The sequence below is a fragment of the Talpa occidentalis genome, unplaced genomic scaffold (genome assembly GCF_014898055.3).
Source record: "Talpa occidentalis isolate TD23 unplaced genomic scaffold, MPIMG_talOcc4v2.1 talOcc4.6, whole genome shotgun sequence".
NCBI lineage: Eukaryota > Metazoa > Chordata > Mammalia > Eulipotyphla > Talpidae > Talpa > Talpa occidentalis.
The window spans coordinates 26,168,265-26,191,230 of NW_023604972.1; the positions used below are offsets into that span (position 1 = coordinate 26,168,265).

The 22,966-nt window shown below is 32.0% G+C and overlaps 1 protein-coding gene across 1 annotated transcript in view; it reads right to left on the reverse strand.

Annotated features, from left to right (window-relative positions):
- Positions 1-341: 341 nt before the first annotated feature.
- Positions 342-22,966, reverse strand: part of GABRG1 (gamma-aminobutyric acid type A receptor subunit gamma1) — a 41,347-nt gene continuing 18,722 nt past the window's right edge. The window contains exons 3-9 of the mRNA XM_037529247.2: positions 22,696-22,763; positions 13,252-13,472; positions 12,327-12,409; positions 9,031-9,168; positions 8,755-8,907; positions 5,976-6,187; positions 342-822 (exon numbers count right to left, since the gene is read on the reverse strand). Of these exons, the coding sequence (XP_037385144.1) occupies positions 553-822; positions 5,976-6,187; positions 8,755-8,907; positions 9,031-9,168; positions 12,327-12,409; positions 13,252-13,472; positions 22,696-22,763 (1,145 nt within the window). The 3' untranslated portion in view covers positions 342-552. The remainder of the gene's footprint in view (positions 823-5,975; positions 6,188-8,754; positions 8,908-9,030; positions 9,169-12,326; positions 12,410-13,251; positions 13,473-22,695; positions 22,764-22,966) is intronic.

The window sequence follows — 22,966 nt, forward strand, 5'->3', positions numbered from 1 at the left end:
TCTTTAATTAATAAAGAATTTAAAATTTAATTCCTTCTTGGGAGTAAAATCTCTAGGAAGTAAGTCCAAGGAAATCATGGCTTTATGTTTTTATCTAGCTCTGGTTCAAATAGAGCAGAGAAATAAAAACCAAGAACAAAAATCAGATTAAAATATCAGCTATGCAAAATATTACTACATATGTATTATGCTTCCATTAAAAATAATATATAATATTTAAATAAAATATGTATTAGTCTATCTAAGAATATGAATCACAGAAATGATAAATTTAAAACCCTAACAGCATATAAGAAAATAAAGAAAAATTAAATTAAAAATATATAATTGTATTTTAATATACTGAATTTTGCAACTAGTCTGTTTTACATAAATTTAGGTAAATTAATCTAAAAGCTGTTTACCTATGAAACTCTTAAAATAATTAAAATACTATTCACATTTTATCCATTTGTTCTTTTACATTTTAAATTTAAACTTCATGTACTTAAGTACAGAAGATTATTTTGGATTTAGTCAGGCTTCTTATGATTTTTGGCTAGTAAATAGAATTTATAAGTAAAGATAACCAACCCAATAAACCAGATTGAACAGAGCAAAAGCTGTTGGGAAAAATATTCGAGAATAGGAATCAATTTTGGCAATGCGTATGTGTATCCTTCCTTCCCTCCAAGATCCTGTTCTGCAGTCCTCAAAGCAACAGAAGAAACTGGCACAATCTTTGCCCTCCAAACACTGATATCCATAATCATCTTCTCCCTGCGGCATAGAAATGCTGTTCATTGGAATCAGAGTAGATCCAGGTTGGACTCCAGGGGATACCTGAGTAAAATAATAAATGAGTTTTTCAGCAAAAAATAGTATAAAGATCGATCAATTTGTCCTCCCAAGGCAAACTAAGAGACTGCTCTGCAACAAAAATAATGTTGCTTCCCATAAACCAAATAGGCATTTTATTCTAACATGTTTTTAGATCAATTTATAATAAGTAACATATTATTTTACATTCCATAAGTTATGCTGAAAATCACCCCTCAAAAATGAAATATACCTTATGCCTTTAGAAAACTGAAGTTCACTTACCAAACTATTGTTAACCATGAATCCAATTCTGGTAAGAATAAACCTTGTATTTGTATGTTATTTTACTTAAAGAAAATGCACAATGCTATAAATATGTTTGCTACTATGTTATATAATTTGTTTATTCTAATAGTGAGAACAAATAGAGATGACATTTTGATGATACAGGCATTAGGGGAGCTGTGAATGAATATAAAAGATGTTGGGTTTGTAGCAATGGATAAGCACAAGGCATCATACATATTTGGAAGAGACAATGTACAGGAATTAAAAACTCAGGTCTGGGATCTGGTGTTCAAAATTCTGCTTACTCTACCAATGCAGTTATCTTTATAAGTAAATTTATATTAGCATTCAAACTTTGTGATAGCTACAATGAGTAGATTTCATCATTTTTATGAAGCTAGTATTTTATTTTGCTCAGTAATAATAGCTGTTGTTATTATCAGGATTATTTGGGAAACACTTTTTATGGTATTGATTCTGAATAAACTTAAATACTGAAAACAGTTTTGAAAAATATAAAATATCAAGCAAGTCCATGATATTACAAAACATTAAAGCAAACATTTTGAGTCAGACATGCTTGAACTGAAACTCCAGCTCTGCCCAGTGTATTTGTGCAAATTTGAACAAGAAACTCAACTACCATTTGTCTCTATGTCTTCGATAGTACAAAAGTCACAATAACAACACAGACCTCTATTTGATGACTAAATGAGAGGTTCACATAAACATCAAGCAAAATTTTTGAAAAGTAAGTGTGTGTTCAGCTGCCAAGAGGTAATATTATTGTTATTGTCATTGCTAGTATTGATTTCTGAAGAGAATAAATCATAATTAGCTCTAGTATGTACTAAAGCAAGCATAAGCAACAGCAAAAACTTGGGCCTCATCACAATATATTACCTGAAAAAGATCCATGAATGACCCCCTTGAATAAAATGGCAAGTAAAGTATGAATGGAAAGTGCAGTTTTGGTAATTCTTCATCCTTCTGAATGTTTGCATATGAATCATACAAGTATTATAATATCAGTTTATTATCTAAACACTAAAAAGGATGCTGGGATTATAAAAATTGTTTTAACCTATTCTTAATTACAAACAAAAGTGTTTATAAATGATTTTCCTCTTAAATGTTTAAAATACATCTCAAAGTCATAAAATTAAATATTGTATGAAAAATATTTTAAAATTAAACACATAAATGAAAATTTCTTAAAACAGACATGTTCAACTCATTTTCTTAAAAGAAACAGAATGTGATCTACCAAATATTAAAAATTCAGTAGATGCAGAGCAAAACAAATAATCACATTTAGTGATATTTTTAAGAGATAAATGCATCACACAAATCATAATAACCATACTAGAAACAAAATGTGCAGCCTAAAGATAAGGAGCAATGCCCTAAGTACAAATAAATTCATGACTCTGCTTGCCTTGATGTATTATAAAAAGCAGAGGCAGTATATTATTATAAATGTTAATGACAGATCTTTTGAGGTTGACACTTGGAGAAACTTGTCTAGACTCCTAAATTTTAGTGGATCAATAAAATTATGTAAAAAAATGGGACAAGTTGTATTCATTTCCTTGTCACATAATATTTAAATAGCATATGCTCAAATGCTATTGAGTAAAAAAGTGATTAAAGTACAAGTTTGTTAGTTGGCAATTTCAAGGTTACCTGGAATAAAATACATTCCATTTATCACTCAGCATTTTCATAAATAGAAAAATGGTATGTATGTTGGCAGACATCAAATGTGTATTAGAGGGTTGATTAAATATGAAATTGCTCAAACATGGAGAACTGTAGTGTTTCATTAAAAAATGTCCAAATTTCTGGTGGTCAAAATCATGGAGAACTTCTATTGGACACTCTAAATTGACAATTTGCCAGTTTCCTGCTGCCCCCATGAAACATTACAATTCATAAATTGAAAGAAACTATACTTCAATGAATGAGGGATGTGAAAAGAAAGACTTTATATGTGCTGATAAACATATTGAAAGAATGGACACCATATCAATAAATAACATATTTTGACACATGGATTTGTGACCTGAAAACCACTGAAAGATTAAATGGAATGATATACACAACCCCAGCCTTTTATATGTGAAATGCAATCACTTAACTCACAATTTCTCAAGTAAAGGTCCTGATGCCCCCTAAATAGTAATCACTGGGGGGAAAATCAGCTTAAGTTATATAAAAAGAAAACATAATTGAATAAAATTTATTTTTACTTTAAATGACACAGTTTTGAGAATATGCCATTTTTTTATTTTAAAAATTCACTAAGAATAGAGCTGAACTTAACATTTTGAGAAATGAAACCTATTCATTATTAAAGATATATATGTGCCTGGTTAAATGTTAAGTATTACATTCCCTACATATTAATAATATAGTTAACTATACAGCATATATTTTCAGTATAAAATATACTAATATCAAATATTAACAAAAAATAATATTTTGGCACAGATTGTATTTTGAATATTTAATTTGTAATTATTATTTGTAATTGTATATGTATTACCAATGCTATTAAATACTAGCAAAATGAATAATTAATATTATTAGGTGATTAGACAGACTGTTAAGAGACAGTCACATTAAGGTAGGTGGAATGGCAGTGATAAACAGTATGGAAACACTGCATTAGATAAATGTCTATCTCCAGAATAGCTGCACCAGTTTGAGCTACTGCTTATGTACTGTGTACACAGAGAGTCAGAGCAGCTAACAGGCTGGAGTTCGCTCATAGTTAGAACTCTATAATTCCTGAAATATGAATAACCTTGTGCTTCCAGAGGGAGGATTAGGACTGCTGAAATGAGTATTGAATGTCATTATTAGCTCTCATCATCATGTAGAGTGTAAAAGTGGAAGCTATCAGATGCCATGCTACATACACACACACACATACACACACACACAGAGGAAAGTGAAATATAGCAATTACAAACACAACACCTAAAAGCTAAGCTTACAAGGTCAATTAGAAAGAAATTGCCATGAACTCTTGAGATGTACCAACAATAGAGAGGAAGAAAGTGAAGAAGAACAGCTTGAATTACTAACTATAATAATTCTGGAAACAGGAGAATATTAAACCTTCTAGTTTGTTAACTCAGAAATTCTTGAAGAGATATTGTGTCAATGTAGCATCCATGTAAGGGAAAAAGGATGAATAGTGAAAAAGAGCTCTCGGATATTCAAGAAGTTATTGTAAATTTAAAAAAATTAAACGATATCACATAAAATCTTGAGGAAGCAAACATAGGAAATATGTCAGAAAGAAAATCTGGAATACATGAATAGTTTACCTAACACATCTAGAATCACTTTAGTAGTTATAGAGTAGAAAAATAAATCAATTAGAATAAAGAATCAAGAAAATTTCCAGGAATATAACTTGGGAATATTAACTAATGAGAAAATAAGTGAGGTTAAGAATTAGAATGTCGGGCCTTCTTGGTGGTGCAGAGGTTAAGTCTCAGCACTATCAAGCTGGCAGTAGCCACAGGGGCATGAATTCAATCCCTGGCCAGGGAGCTGACCCACATGGGGCAGCAGACCTCTCCTGTCTCTCCCACTGCTCCACTAGCAGTGTATTTCAGTAGATTTGCCTGTTCTGCTCCCCACTCTGTTTCTGGTGAATCCTCTCAACCCCTGCACCATTAGCCTATACCCCAGTTCTTGAATGCATAAATAAATAAATTAAACTTTAAAAAAAAGAAACAGAATGTGTATTTATCCTTAAGAAATTTTTTTTTTAAGATTTATTTACTTTTATACAAGAGCTGGGTGGGGTACAGGCCAGAGGCACAAGAGGGTGAGAGGATTCACCAGAGACAGAGCGGGGAGCAGAACAGGCAGATGACCAAAATACACTGCTAAGGGGAGCAGCGGGCACAACATGAGAGGTCTGCTGCACTATGTGGGACTCTCCCTAGCTGGCCTGGAATCTGATGCTGCAGAGGCTGTGGCACAGCGCTGGGCTCAACCCACTATGCCACCGGGGAGGACCAAGAAATATGTTTTTATATCATGGGAAAATGATGAAAATTTTCAAGCAAGAAAAAAATGCTTTATTGAAAAAATACTAACTAGATGGACATTAAAATGAGCCACAGTGATGAATTAGAAATAGGGATTTAAGTGTATAATTTACCTTTTTAGAATTAACCTATAATAATTATTTGTGGTAAGATAAAATATAAAAGAAAGGAAAAGGAAAGTAAAAAAGAATAGGTTGGAGAGCTAGTTACTTTTTTTATTCAAAAGAATTATAACTAGAAACTATAGTCAATCATCCATGTTTAATTATCTCAGAAGTAAAAGAAATAAATCAACTTGATTTGATATGCTATGTAGATATGACTGGGAAGTGGGAGTAAGAGAGTACAGCTGTACAAAAACCAAAAAAAAAAAAAAAGAAAGAATTTTAGAGCTATAATTTTCAAACACAGATGAAAATTAACAGTAAAGATCTTTACCTCCAAAAAGGAAGTTAATTTTGTAGCTCACCCATTGTTAGAAGTGCAAATCGTCACATAAAAATAGAATCAATGAAAGATGTACTTACAACTGTTTTTTAAGTAATATTAAGAATCTTAGGTACAAAGAATTTACCACTTGTTGGAAATTTCACAGCATAATAAAACCCCTCTTCACAAAGATGATCCATGAGACTTTTCTAAGAAGAGCTATGAATACACTTTGCTTGGTGGGCAATGTAAGAATTTTATTATAGTATCTTTTCTGGTGGTTTCTGAAACATCCATGTTAGTGTAAACAAATATAAATGAATATTCAAAAACAACACCACTAATAATAAGTTACTGCTTATAAAATGCAGATTTTTAACATACCGAGGCCTTGTTTTTTAGCTTTTTTTCTCTAGGAGCATTTTCTTTTTTGTTGCTGGTAAAATAATGCAATGCACCATATTCCATCAAGGCTGCAAATACAAAAATGAAACAAACAGAAACAAACAGATCCATTGCAGTCACGTAAGAAACCTTAGGTAAGGACTTCCTGGCAATTGTACTCAGAGTCGTCATGGTGAGAACAGTGGTAATACCTACAGAGAAAAGGAAAAATCAGAAAATGAAATGTAGCAGACTATTTTTATTCTTCCATGTGATTTGGTAATTTTTTGAGTGGAAATAAACAATGGAAACCAAAGGATATGATTACTTGTGAGTTACTAAAAGATTACTGGTAACCATAGCTACTTTATATTCAATGCGTTCTTGGTGACTGTGCAAGTTCTAATCATCTAATATGTGTGCCCCAGGATACCACAGCACTTCCTGCATTTATAAGCTATCCTTGATGGTGTCAGAGTTAAGTCTCAGCACTATCACCCCAACAGTCTGAGTTCCATACTGGCCAGGGAGCTAACCCACATATGGCGCAACAGACTTCTCCTGTCTCACCTGCTGCTCCCCTTAGCAGTGTATTTCAGTAGATCCATCTGTTCTGCTCCCCACTTTTTCTCTGGTGAATCCTCTCACCCCACAATCTCTGGCTTGCACCCCATTTCTTCTATGCATAAATAATTTTGTTTAAAGGACAGCATTCTTTGTACTTTATCACAGCTATGTGAGGACATAGACTGAAATATAACTCAGGAGAACTAAGACAAGAATGAAAGCAATGTCCAAAAGTTAGCATGACAGAGACAAGAAATGTCTTCATTTTTCCTCATAGCTCTCTACTGGAAGACAACAGCCAGATTGTCAGCTGCCATCTTGGACTATTACATAATCCTGCGAATTAAAATCTCACACAATACAGAAAAAAGTTAGGAGCTGAGTTTCTGGTATTGCAATGCAACATATCACCCTTTGACACCTACCTCTGAATTTTTTTTTTTTTTTTTAAAGATTTATTTATTTATTTATTTATTTATTTATACAAGCACCGGGTACAGTCAGAAGCGCGGGAGGGTGAGAGAATTCACCAGAGCCAGAGCGGGGAGCAGAGCAGGCAGAAGGACCGAAGTACACTGCTGAGGGGAGCAGCGGGTGGCAGGAGAGGTCTGCGCTCCATGTGGGACCCTCCTCTGGTGGCCGGGGAGCAGCCGGGGATCGAACCGGCGCCGCAGAGGCCGCGGGCAGCTTCGCAACCCAGCGCTCAACCGCTGCGCCACTGGGGAGGCCCCTTACCTCTGGACTTTTACGTGAAAAACAAATACACTCTTATCTAATTTAAATCACTATGACTTGTTAAACTAGAACAGTGTTTTCATATATCCACCAGGCTAGCTGTCATACTCCTTTGGATCTTTGTTACCTCCTCAGAAAAGTTTGCACTGATTCTATGAGATAAAATACCAAACATCATATGTACCGACCTCCCCTACCATCATCTAAACATTTATTTTGCCTTCTCTTTGTAGCTTTTATTACTCCATAATATTATATGATGTTTCATATTTGTATATTATCTGCATCTTACTAAGACATAAATGCCACAAACATGAAGATTTTATAAGTTTTATATAAATGCAGATGTATATATATGAATATATATTTATGAAAAAAACATAATATACTGTCTCAGAGCAAATATATATAATGTCATCATAGAGAAGATAGAGAAGTTTGTTTTTTTAACCTAAGAATTTAAAATAATGGTATGAAAACTCAGGAATAGTGTGTCTTGCCCATTAGCTATGAGCATGCCTGCTCTGACCTTCAACGGAACTGCCTTTCCGGGTGTAGTTAGGTGCCGTGGATTTAGCATCCCATTTTATGTGATATGCATTTTACTCTATTAAATAGAGTTATTCACCAGCTATTATAAAAGCCACATACAAATCTCTTAATTATTGAAAACAGAAACTGTCCCAACTTTTCTTATGATTTAAGGCCCAATTATTAGCAATGTGATTCATGCCTTATAAAGATCTTGAGAATGAATAAATCGATCAACAAGATTTCTTTGCATTATCCATACATGAATATAGGTTGTCATTTTCTTTTAAGCAGATGTAGAGCAATTAGACACTTTTTTATATGATTTTAGTTACTGCAATAAATTGCTAAGGAAATGTTAAAGTCTATTTTCTGAAGTATGAAATACAAATTACCCTTTTAATCAACATTATTGTACAGGCAACTCTCAAAATATCCACAGACTAATTTCACATTTTTTAGATATCAGAAGCCTGGAAGCTCCTTGTCTTCTTCAGCGACCTGCTCTTTGGGATGGTTGACTGTTCATTAGCACCATTGTAAGAGTAGGGAATTTCAAAGTTTTCTAAACACATACCAATCAATACATGCTGGCTGTTAGTAATTCAGCTAAAAAATAAAACCTTGATGAAGAGTGAATAGGCCAAAGTAAGATTCAGGGATTATGTATGATTTTCCTGTATTAATTATTGCTGTGTATTTATCCTTCCTTTGATCTCTATTAATAGAAAAAAATTAAATATCAGGAACTTTCAAATACTTTGTAATACTATTTCTTACGTGTTTTCATATTATTTCCACACCATATTGCATGAGAATATCCATCAATTTCTGCCTAGTTTTAATGTAGACAAATATTTTTAAATACTAGAATACCAACTTTTATTACAACATTTTTTTAATGTCTTATGACACTATAGCATAATGTTACCCAGTGATGGCATACCAAGTGATGTTCTTGCAGGTACTGCATCTTTATTGATCCAAAAAGATACCCAAGAAAGGACAACCGTCAGAATGCATGGAATGTAGGTCTGAATAGTGAAATATCCCATTCTTCTGCTCAGGTCAAAAAAAATTGTCATGATAATGTAATCCCCTGGAATGACAAATAAGTTTTATTTTGAGTATAAAATACAGAAATATAGAATCCAATCCATACATTTCAAGAGAAATGCCATTTCATGCTAACAGCAATCATTGACTTGTGTTTCTTTCTTACCAGAGATTGTGTGAGAGATCTCAGTTGAGTTCCGTAAACCTACAAACGCAAACTGATATAATCTCCAGTATTTAGGATCAGCCACTTCTACAGAAGGCTTTTTCCACTTATACTGAATTTCATTTTTAGGGTATCCATCTAGATAAAGAATAAAATACATATGTATGCATTATAGCAACTCAAATCTGTTCCTCCTGCAATACCAACTTTATCCAAAGACAATTTTTTTAACTCTTCTTCACTTTTTATTACAACAAATATAGAACATAATGCATAAGCTATATGTATGTAGCTTAAAGAAAAAGTATACAATGATCAAATAATGATAAACCATGTAGCTACACTTAAACGTAGAAATCAAACCTTGCTAAAATACAAGAAAACCCATATGCACACCCAAATATAGTATTCTACAACTAGAGGGAACCACTAACATGATTTCTGTGATAATTCTTCCCTTGTCTGTTTGTCACAGATTCTTTGACATGCATTTTTTAAAATGTAGTTTATTTTGGTCCATTTAAACTCTATTTGATTTTTGTTCTATGTCATTTTCTAATTTATTTTAATATCATTATTTGTAATAGTGGCTCATGTTGCTATATGTAACTCTAGTGACTTTGTTCCACTATAAAGATGTATCAATCTTTATTCATCCTTTTTTCTGTTTTTCTAATGTATAGACATTTATAGTGTATTCTGTTGGCTGTTAACATCATTGTACATGCCTCAAAAACCTATATATGCAAAGGTTTCTCTGGGATATAGATCTAGATCTTGAAAATGTGTCATAGGTTATATTCAATTTGCACTTTATGAAATAGTGCCAATCTTTTTTCCATAAATAGTATTCCACTCTATTTTTTAACCAGCTAGAGTGTGACAGTACATGTGGATCCATATTGTCATTAAATTTGATGTAGACAGTCTACTTACTTCCTTTTTTACCAATGAATAGATTGTATTTTATTTCACATTCTTCTGAATTATGAATGACAGCATTTTTTTCATATGTTTATTAGAATATTGGGTTTTCTTTGGTGACTGCATTAAATTTCCAATTATTTATTTGGTATTCTTTTTTCTTTATTTCTGTCTGATTATTTATATATTCTAAATACTAGCACTTATTAGTTATTTGTATTGAAAATGTCTTTGCCTTCTCTCTAGCTTTCTAGAACTGAGGTGCATTCTTTCAAAGAGGATTTTTTATGTTTCTGCTATGTATAGGGAAACCCACAAGGGCTTTTTGGACCAATTAAGTGAAGGAACTTTGGACTGCAGATCCAAATGGGAGACAGATTATGATTACCTCTTGTCAAGGAATTATATCACTTTGTTATGCTGATTGCAGTAGCAACTTTCCTTTTAGCTCTTAGTTGTGTGACTGTGTGCGGAACACTTCTTCATGTTACTTTAAATGTCTAGTCATTAACACTCAGATGCAAGTTGAGATTATTTTCTATTAGATTTCTAGTCCATAAGACTGTCAAAATCAAAGCTCAAACTTACCTCATTTGCTAAATGTTCTCTGGTCAAAATTGTGTACAAAACTTGTTATCTTTCTCACTTCAAATTTTATGTCTATTTTTGCGGATGACAATTCCTTCCCAGTGATCTATCTTTTTTTGAGAAGATTTTAGTAAAATAAAGTTTTTAATTCTCTTCAACAGAAGGGTTTATTTGTCATTATACAAGAATATAATTTACTCTCAACTTTAAAGACTTGCTCAACATTACATCATTAGCACCAGGATCTCATCAGCCTTGCAATGAAATAGCTGCCATCACTGATGTGTTTTCTTTCCTTTCTTCTACTTCTCTCTCTTCTTCTCTAGATCTTTAGCCATGTTTCATCTCCATATTTTCTATTCTTTGTTACTATTCTTACAGAGGCAACAGAGTACAGTCATAGTTTATAAGAGTGTGGGCACTAATAACAACAGTGAGTTCATTGTTTAACCACTCTAAATATCATAATTTTGACTTGAATGGGAACTGCAGTGAAATCTTCTAAGATATTTGTTGTGAAATAATAGATGTACACTCTTGATTTTAATTCTCTACAGGACCCAGTGAGAGTGTGAAAAAGTTAGCTATGATTTTTATTCTTATGTCAATGATACCAAAATACTTTCACTGGGCTAGATTATTAATTACCAATAGTGACATTCAAAGTCCAAGAGATATTGCTTTAAGAATTTAAGGCATAGTAGCTAGAGAAGAGTACAATAATTGATACATCTTCATATTTTTAAATATCAACTATTCCATGAATGTGTCTATTAATCAAATCTTTGTTGTGATTTGATAGTCTCATTCATTGAAAAATCAAGGTTAGAAAATCAAGGCAGTGAGATATGAGGCTATAAATTAAAAAAGTCATATTCATGGAAAATAATCACTAAGAAGAATCAAGAAAATAACTAATAAAAAGGCAACAAGAGATATTTGAGGGTTTTGTAAGTGAAGAAGCAGGGTAATTGTTATGATTACATATAATGTACTGTAAATAGATTTTAGAATATGATATATAACAATATTAAATCTGAAATGGAGGAAAGTAGCATTAGACAATTTGTGGATATAAGCAATATCATTTTTAAGTTGTTTTATACGTTTTCAAGACTTGCTCAACTGTGAGTTAACTAGAAAAATATCTTTATACATTATATGTGAGTATAAATGTTAGAAAATATGAAATAAAATTAATATTGATATGGAAATATAACTATTAACTTGTAACAGAATATTAGGTTTTTATATTCAAATTATCTAGTCCTAATAATTTCTATTTCAGATAAACAATACTATCTTTGTTTTTCAAACTCGATAAAGCTTTTTAAAATATTTGATATTCAGGTAATAATAATTTTCATGCAATCCTTAAAAACATATTTTAAACTTCAATGTGATAAAGTTAAATCTTGTCTCCAAGAAGAGGAATAAAATTTAAATTCACATGTTATTCTTGGTAGTATAAAAACATTTGAAGAGAAACCTATCTTCAATATTCCTCTAATAATTAAAATAGGAAAAGGACACTTGAATAAAATGTAAATTTTGTAAAGAATGATGTAATAAAATATATAGATCATTATTCAGTTTAGTCACTTTTTAATTCAAAAGCAAGAAACAAATAGATTATTTGTAATTATTTTATATAAGGTAACTGAATATTATCCATACTCTAAAAACTGTATAAACTGTATTTTATCTCATTTTATTTTTCATTGTAATCTAAACAGAGTATTATACAAAAATTCTATGAAATTATTAAATATTTCATCACTTACAGCTTGAAAATTCCAATGGACAGGAATGTTCATCCATAGGAAAGTTATGAAGTTGAAGGTAACATTCTGCATTAATTGTCAATCTATTTAAATAGAAAAAATAAATACAAAATACTGAGTAATAACTTGATACACTAAGATCTTTTGTTTAACTTTCAAACATGATTTTGACTTACAAAGACTTTTTATGCCCTAGGAAATAATAATAATTCTACAGTCTAAAACCCTTAAATAACAATATTATAACATTTATAAGAAAATTTAACATTTCCTTCTCTACCATCTCAGCCATCTTTGTATACATTTCAGTATGAATTCTCTTTACATTATTTTTTTTACTGCAGTATAACAATAAACACACGTGCACACACACAATTATTAGAGTGCAAAAGGTTGAGGTTAAGTACAGTGACTATGTTTCTCTTAGTTGATTATACATATTGTTCCAGTAAGAATGATTCTGAATATGCAAATATTTTGAAGACAATGAGTTTTAAAACCTCTCAATTTTATATGATAATATTCATTTAATCTTTTCTTAGGGATGTTTTCCTACATCACTGAAAATCACAGTATGTTAAAGTTTTATAGGAGGATAGACAGACTTCTATAGAAAATTGCAGTCAATCATCTTCAATATAAACTAAAAAACATTTCCATGCCACAGCCTCTTCTTCAAAGGGAAAGAAATCAAAGGGTTTTTCCTCTTCGTTTTTAGTCCTTTTCACATCCTGGTTACTCTGAGCTTAAGTACATATTTCCAAAACATTCCACCGTTTTAGAATATAATTTGTGAAATAAGTTCTCTATAATTTACTTTTCAATTTTGAAAAAGGAAATGTTTAGATTTGATCAAATGTTAGTATGGGAAATAAATTGCAACTACCTTTTCAAATATATATGTTTAAATGTATATGTATATTACCTTAGAGTATATAGAACTCGTCCATCATTCCAGATTCGAAGCAGGCGATTAGGCGTTGTTATCCAATGAGCATCAGATTTTCTTGAGTTTCTGAAGAAAGTGTCAGGAATCCAAATTTTTCCAACCATATTACTATTAAGCATCAGCACTTTCATGGTACTATTGAATTTTAAACGACTATCAAACCAGGTTTGAGCAAAAATTATGTCTATTGTATATTCCTAAAAGACAAGGAAGAATAACAATTTACAATATGTAATAATATATAATAAGAAAGCATATTTATTATGTACATGCTTAATCATCTATTGAGTTAGAATAACAGAGTGATATATAATGTGGACATAAATTTAAGAGAACCAATAGACCCTTATATACAATATTGCTGGTGTCCCTCTTTCTTAAACTATGTGGAAAATTCTTAGACACTACTACTACTACTACTACTACTGTTATCTTTGTTCCTTATTCTGGCCTTCTGCTTATTAGATCAAATATCTTATTTTTTTAATAAATTAGGATATATTTCAGTTTTCTCTTCAACTGAAACAAATAACCATTTAGAAATTAATAGTATAAATTGTATAAATTGCATGTTTTGATCATAATAGTAAATGGAAGCAGAATGAATCAGACTTATGTTAATTAAAGAGATATTCAATCTTGAAAAGATACTTAACCAACATTATGTACCAAACTTCATACTTTTGTATAGTAACAAACAGCATAATGAGCATAAGGTAAAGGATAAACTGCTTACATATCCTCCAGGATTATTGTTTCCCAATGTCCAACATTGGTTAGTAGAGAAAACCTCATCCTACTTGGCAAGCATACTGGGTTGCAGTTTTCCTAACAGGGCACTAAAGATGACACTAGAGAATTAACTTGTCTAGGGGAGGGATTTAGCAAGCAGCTGTGAATTCTGCTTAGCAGCTGACAGGATCTTCTTTAGAATACCTGTTTATAGCAAAGCTAATCACTATTGGAAGAGTTATGATTTTCAAAAGGTCAAATTCTACCAAGCCAAGAGTCTTGGGGAAAGATGAATTTTTTTCTTCCCACAATTATTTCTTCAATCTAAGGGCAAGGAGAGAAAGACAACAGCATGTATATCTTGATAATTTATCCTTCCCAAACCCTTTGCAGAGGCTAATATTTCCAAGCTTTTAAAATTGCAAATCCTTAACAAGTGTCTCACTGAGATAAGAAGGTCATTAAAGCATGTGGCATTTTATTTTATTTTGTTAAAGATTTATTTATTTATGCATACAAGAACTGGGGTATAGGCCAGAGGTGCAGGTGGGGTGGTGGTGGTGAGAGGATTCACCAGAGACAGAGTGGGAAGCAGAACAGGCAGATTGATTGAAATATATCGCTGAGGGGAGCAGCGGGCGAGTCAGGAGGTCTGCTGTGCCATGTGGGCAGCTCCCTGGGTGGTGATCAAACTCGTGCTGCAGTGGCTGTGGTTAGCTTCATATATTGTGTCTTAACCCCTTGTGCCACCAGGGAGGCCCATGTGCCATTTTATATGTAATCAAAAAATCCAATTTCATTTATTCATTTGTATTAGAGCAATTTCCAGAAAATGATCAAACTGTGTTCTTATACTTCATGTTCCTATTTAGAGGTTATAATTATTTTCATAACAAATAGGCAAGAGAAACATGAAAAAGGAACTTCCATTCATTCATAACAACTACAATAGCTCCTAGGATAAATATTTTGAAAGAAGGAACAGTGAGTTATTTGAAATACAAAGTAAATTATGAGATTCACTTTGTCTCCTTCCAAGTTAACTGACAAAATAGCAGTGAATAAAGGTGAAGAAGTAAACCAACTTGATTTGTCACTGAATTAGAATCCAAACAAAGGGGGAGATGCAGAAATTGTTAGTTGGTCCTTAATATACCAAATACATCCCAGAAAATATAGATCACCACTTTTACCATGCAGATATTTATTAAGAAGTTCTCATATTCAATTTTGATACTGCATAAAGGCAATGTAATTTGGAATTATATTTTTTAGCTGGAGAACTCCCCAAATATAACACATGATTATTTACAAAGTAATTTTTAAAATGCCAAAGCCACTTTAAGATTATTGCATGTAATCAAATATACAATAATGTATCACTTGTGGTAAAGAGATGATCTTGTTTTTCTCCTATCTCAGTGGCAAATGCTCAGTCTCCCTTGCCAGTTCCTCTGTGATGTTTTATTTCTAAGCACTTAAGTGAATCCTGTGTTTATTAACACTTAATTCCCTTTTTTTTCACTTCCAAAATAATCTTAATGACCTTGAGTATCACCTAGTTAGCCTAACAATGCAAAAGCTATATTTCAAACTCAAATCCCTACTGAAAGCCCGACACATATGTCTACTTGTCTTCTTAATGTTGCCATTTGTTAATTTAATAGACACTTCATCCTCAATATTCCAAATTGGAAATTTTGATTTTCATCAAGCTCAGAAAATTCTTTTCTAACTTCTCTATATCATTGAATGACAAACCCAACCTCTTAAATTTTCAAGTCAAGAGATCTTAAACTATTTTTTCTAATTAGTAGTAGTAGTAGTACTTTTTATTGAAAGACACTGCATTGCAACATTATACAAGTTTTAGGTACTCATAATAATTGAGAATCAACATGTGCATATACTACATTAAAGTCACCACTAAAAGTCCAAATCTATCTTTCATTTTCTCTAATACTCCACATCTGGTGTTTTGGACCATCCTGACATCACCACTTTCAAATCATTTCCAGAATATGATAAATTCTCACCAGTTTCACTGTCATCAACTTTTCCATGATTATTGAAGTATACTCATAACTTGCCTCTACAATTTCACAATTGACCTCCTGTAGTTTGTTCTTCACTCAGAAGGATGGTGTTCTGATTGAAAATATGTTACAGACCATCACTTCTTCAGTCAATGTTTTTCTACCACATTCCCATATTCACGCAAAGAAAATTGTTATTCTTTAAATTGGGACCACAGATATCTGGATCCTAATTATACCACCTTCAACTATCTCTTTTAATTCCTGTTAATTTTATTGAAAATCCCACTAGTCCCCCTGCTGTTTAGTGTATATTTTTTTATGTCAAAATCTTTTCTTTTGATATTTCTAACAGCTAAATCACTCTTTGTCCAGTTATCAACCTGAAGTGTTCTTTCACTACATCAGATTTCTGCTTCAATTTCACTTAACAAGTAACAATTTCCTTGACTACTATATAATGAAAACCTAACTAAATCCTGATCCTCCCTACTAGCACTCTGCTCCACTTCTCCATTGCATTGATTACTGCCACTAATTTTACAGTCTCCTTACTAGAATGTAAGCTCCAAGAGAGTAAAGGGTATTTGATTATTTGTACTGCAATCCCGACTCTTAAAAACAGTTTCTGATATAAAACAGACACTTAAAAAGTAGATGTTAATGTAGAGAATAGAGAAGTTGTTGTCAGTTATTTCCTGGAGGCTATAATAAATATGAACTAATCTGTAAGAATTAGGACAAAATCTCATAAATTCAGGTTAAGTTTATATTGCAGGTCTATGACAAATTAAAGAGTTATACAGCTTTATGTCAAATATTGTTACTTGTGTAATTTTTAAGAAAGTTACATTCTAAATGGAGAACTTATAAATACACAGCATGACTTCTAGAAGAAGTAACTTGCAGCAAGGACATTAAGAGTTATTAAGAGGAGCTCAGAAAAATACAGAATACTAAAAACCCTTAGGGTACTAGTTTTGGATATGCAATGAGTCATTAAAAAGAATTAAGATGTAAGTGTGGTCATCTTATATTTTAAATGCATTCTAAAACTTATTTTAAACTTATTAAGTCTTTGCTAGAAATCAATATTTTCTTGAACCAAAGATGTTATTAGCAAAAGATACTAATATTTGGCAGAGTATAGATATAAAAGACATGCATAACTATTTTAATATCCAGTAGTTAGGCAAAATAATAATCATTTTAAGAAATGAGTTTATGACAATAGTTTTCATATACCCATGAAATAATTTTAGAATTCATTATTTAAAAGCATATGGAATTTATTTTCAGCACATTATTTTTAGTAAAATAGAAATATTTTCACAAACCTTTATTTAATTCAAATCAAAAACACAAAGTCTCCCTTTAAGTAGAGAAAGCTAAATGCAATTCCATCGCAGTACTCTTTTTTTTCAAAGCTCATCTTATTTCCCCCTTGTAATTGAAATACAAGGAGGTAATTTTCTAACACTCCACAGCATACAAGGAATTCTGACTCCAAATGCCACAATTTTAACTTCATTATATCCCAGGTTATCCATATTAGACACACAAATATATGCTAGAGATGAAATTCATTATTTTTACAATTACTAGTTTTTGTCACTGGTTTCATGCTTGTCTTTTGCTATCATTTTTTTAAATGTTGATGCCATTTGTATTCTTGTTATTACTATAGGATACATGGATGAATGAATGAGTGCATGTATGAAAGAAAATGGAAAAGTATCACCTGCGTAGAGTGTGCTTTCCAAATATAACACAGTATGAGAGCAAGCACAAACATGCATCAAACTATACTTCCCACCACAATTTATCTATATAAAAAAGCATGGGAGGGTGGCGGAGATTTTCTGAAGTAGGTGTTTGAGATTCAGGTGAGGGTTCTGCCTTCTAGAGAAGCCCCATCAGCAATAAACTACTGTGTTCTCCATGCCTATGTGCAGTATTTGCCATAGATCAGCTCAGAACTCCATATAAATTATTTGCTCTATAATCTGAGGTGGTGGCAATAATTTCTGCAACCATAAATGTGCTGTATTAAAAATATATAACTTACGTATTATACTTGAATTTTGCTAAGAGGATAGCTGCTAAGTGTAAATAAAGAAAATGGAAACATGAGGTGATAGATATATTAATCATTTTTATTACAAGTCCATTTCTCAAGATGTCTACATATCAAAACATCAAGACGTATACTTTAATTATATTCAATTTCTATTTGTTTATTGTATCTCAATAAAGCTGAAAACATGTTTCATGCTGTCTGAATTAAACTGCCTATCTAAGCAAGACAGAATATTATATTTGGAAATGATAAATTAAGAAAGAGCTTGTATGCCTCATATTTTAGATTATTTATATTATTGAGACACTATAGATTCTTACCATTGTCTATATTCTTAAAGCCAAAAACAAAGAATTTTCTAAGATTGTCAGTATGCTGCCAGGAGAGCACTGCTTCCACTGCTGTTGGAAGAACTGACTTTTGTTTCAGTTGTCTGGACTTCACTGTGTATCACAAAACTGAGTGCTCTTACCACATAATTTAAGGTTTATCACACAATTTATACAATTTCCATGATAGAAACTTGTCACCATTTCTATCATAGCAAAATGCCAAAAGTCAAGAGAAAAAACACTTTTTTTCTTGCATTGTAATTAAACTGCAAAGCCACTGATGTTCAAATTCATTTCCAATTTAAGATCTAAATTTTTAGTATATTATTTTAAATCTCTTCATTGAAACAAATAAAAATATATCAAATAATGGGTAGGGCCTTGTGTTTTGAATACATGCTTATTTTAAAACATTTTTCAGATAAGCAACATGATGAATGCTGATACATCAAAAGTGTGTTATAGAGAGAATTATGATAAAATATGAAGAAAGCTGGTTGGACAGTCAGGTAATACCTGACTATACAGAAGAACACTGACCACTTACTCTTACTCCTTGGGGAAACAGGTCACTAGGCAACTTTGTAGCCTCAAAACTGGGCAAACATGAGAATGTTATTGATCATGAGAATGTTATTAAGTGTTAGAAATTTTTGACTTGATTCAGAGAATTGCTGTACCCCTTGCATATTGTACGAGTCAGCCAGAAGGTAAACTGCTATCACATCAATATTTTGAGATATTTACTTAAAAGAGTAAAAATAGAACATCTCCCCAAAGTCTGAAAAATTATGTTATATAATTCTTTAGTCCCCATCTAATAGCATCTATTGATTCTTTTTTTAAAAAAAAGAATTTTTTTTTGCATACAAGAACAGAACTGGGGTATAGGCCAAAGGTGTGGAGGGTGAGGGAATTCAAAAGAGACAGAGTGGGGAATAGAACAGGCAGATTGACTGACATACACTGCTGAGGGTAGCAGCGGGCGAGTCAGGAGAGGTCTGCTGCGCCATGTGGGTAGCTCCCTGGCTGGGGATGGAACTAGTGCTGCAGTGGCTGCAGAGAGCTTCACAGGTTGTGTCTTAACCATTTGCACCACCAGGGAGGCCCCTACTGATTCTTTTTGCCTTTGTTTTAATTGTCTATTTTTGTTCAGTTTATATTTCTAATAGTTTTATTAGTACATTCATAGTTGAACAGCCTCTCCCCAGTTTCCTTATTTTTTTCAATCTGGCATTAGTGCATTTTATTCACTTTGACTTAAATTCTAAAAATAAAAGCTATAGAAGCAATCTATTATTTATTAACTATTGTATTCATTCATTTAACATCCAATTATTGAGTTTTCAATTTTGGAATACCAGAAATTATTAATCTAACCCTGGGGAAAAAAAGAAATTTATTGTATTGTAGAATGATACTATTTTATTGGTAAGTTGCAGAAAAACCTTTTCATATAACCAAGCTTAAAAGGAAACAACTATTTTGAAGCAAACCAAATTCTGTCTGTTTGAAAGACTTAAAACAGATCAACACTCTAATTTTGCTTCTTGCCAGTAACTTAAATTTTATGAATAATTACGGGAGAAAAAAACCCTACCCTGTTGCTTGTTTAATTACACTCAAGTCTGCTTTCTTGATTACACTCACATTCAAAACATTGTTGCTCTTTTCATGAAAACAATTCTAATTTTCCTGCATTGTTTACTTAAAACAGCCTTCTATATAAATTGTTTTTAGTAATTCCTAAAATTACAATGGTTTTCTTTTAATAACCCCATCAAGTATTCCAAATTTTTCCTGTATGTGTTTTAGTATCACTAGTTTTAATAGCAATATCATTTCATTAACTTTTTAAAAAACTAACACTATCCAAGGTTACAAGTATGTAGTTTGTCTCTCTGGGAAAACTAAATCTTTAATACAAGAAACTTTCATAGACAAAGATCTTCATGAATGCTTCTTGGTAGTCATTCTTGTCAAAATATTTCTAGAATGCCAATTCAGTCTTGAGTCCTATTTTTCTCTATTCTAATGATCACATTTTTTTCTTTAATGAATTCATTAAATTTGAAAACAGAAGTCCAAAACAAAAACATATAAATCAGGAATATGTGGGCTTTCATGTATTTAAACAGACTTATCTTCTCCAAGCACTGGTTAATTAGCACCTGAACATTGTAAGATTCTAAAGAGAATATTAGCAGTGTAGTTGTGCATTACTTTATGAAATCTCATATTTGCTCAACATTAAATAATATACACAAGTATGATGTGCTGACTCCTAACCACTAGATCACCAGGGAGTGTCAACGCACAAGTATATGGTATGTTTTATCTTACCAAATCAAGCAGTTCTAAAGGAATTCATTTGTGATAGGACTAATACTAAAAATCTGAAATTTTCTCTTTCCTTGATTTCTTTGCTAATGCTTTATCTTCCTTTTCTTGCCAAGCTTTTTATTTTATTTACTATCTCAGCTTCATCTTTCAGGTCCTGAAATGTATCCTTAAAGTCAAATATTATTTCCTTCTACTTTCATTACTTTAAAACTATTTTTTCCCCACAATGCTCTAGCTAACTGTTGGCAAATATTTGCTCCAGCCCCAACTTTCTCCTGAGAGTGAGCTCCTAATTTTAGATTCTCAAATTCTGTTTTCCCAGTCAATTCATATTCATTTGCATTCAGGAGACAAAGATGTTGGTTATGATGTGAGCAAAATGCAGTCAGTATAGTAGTCAATGAAGACAGCTGTGAAAGTTAATGACAATCACCTGAGTAAGAGTGAAACCGAGCCTGACTATGTAACACCTTAGAAATGAGCATTTATGGCCAATCGTTAGACATGATGGTTAGCCAGGTATAAAGCGACTAAGGCATACAATAAAGGAACAATTTGACTTTTGCAATATTAAATAGAGTGAGAACATGAACACAGTGTTAGAAAAATATCTTTGGATGGGGCTATGGCTAGAGAGTGCACCTCAAAATTTCCCCCTCAAATTTATGTTATAAATGTATAGCTTTTCCTCCCTAGTACATCAGAATGCCACGGTATTTAAAGAAGTGAGATTAAGTTAAAACGAGGTCCTTAGGGTGGGCCCTAATCCATCTGACTGGTATTATTAGAAGAAATAATCCCAGTGGACACAGAGTGCACAGGGGTGGGGGGACAGAGTGAGGGGCAGTATGCACTGCATGAGGGAGGGCACTCAGAGTAAGGAGGCAGCCATATATAGACCAGCAGAGAGTCCTAAGAAGAAACCAAACTTGCTAACACCTGATCTTAGAATTCTAGCCTTCAGAATTGGAGAAATAAATTTCTGTTTTTTGAGTCACCTATTCTGTGGATTTTGTGATAGCAGCCCAACCAGACTGACACAAATAACAAAACTAATTTGAAAAGACGGAGGCACATTATTGGCTCATTGAATGGAACCCCATAGTTGAGTCTCATAAATAGGATTATTATGGTTTGGAAAAGAACACTGACAATTTACAATTAATAATGTCTTTAGATATATTAAAGGTGTTAATTATGTTTTTCAAATAGTAATAAAATCTAATTTGTTGTATGTATAAAAATAAAGCTTGTTACCATATTTTACCATTTACCATTTACCATCTTGAATAGCCCTTTCAACATTTTTTTTTCATATTCTCTTCCTCCTGTATTTCTCTTATTCTCTCTCTCCCCTCTTTAGCACCATACTCATATTATTCCTTTCTAAGTTGAGTTTCTCCAGACAGTAGTTCAAAAATTAACCTGAATTCCCATTTACTTCCCATCATCTTGTAACCAGTACATGATTGCGTAATAACTCCTAATCGATTCTGGACAGCTCCTATTGAATTTGCTATTAGTATCTGGGGACCATATGGTTATATTCCCTATCACAAATATAAACTCTACCATCTGCAAAATCTTTTCATCACTATACCAATACACAACCAATGAATAACTAAATCCTAAAAAAAATCCCTACTTAATATTTCTTAAATTATATTATTGTCTTTCTAGCTCAATATATAATAACGAAGACAAAAACAAGCTCTTAGATATGGACTATTTTAGTTCCATTACCTATATCACACAATATTAAATAATTGCACACAGTAGTTACACATGTTGCCATAAACTTATTCAGAATTAGTTATTACTCATAGACCCATTCTATTATTGACATATATACTCAAGAATTCTCTGACAGATAGTTATTTTTATATTTTTTACTCACCATATTAATGGGGTCAACTGGTCCAATGCTGTTTACATAAACATCAGTTTCAATGACTGTAGGTCTCACTGAAAAATATCAAGACAAAGAATGGTCAAAGATAGGATCAGAGGTTGTGTTTACACCAATTTTAGTTTTAAGGAAATCTTAATAGCTAATAATACTTATACTATTTCTATAATAAATCATTTTATATTATGATATGAAGAATCATGCCCCATTATAAAAACACAAAAATCTTTTCCAATTACATAATGAAAAATTACACTTT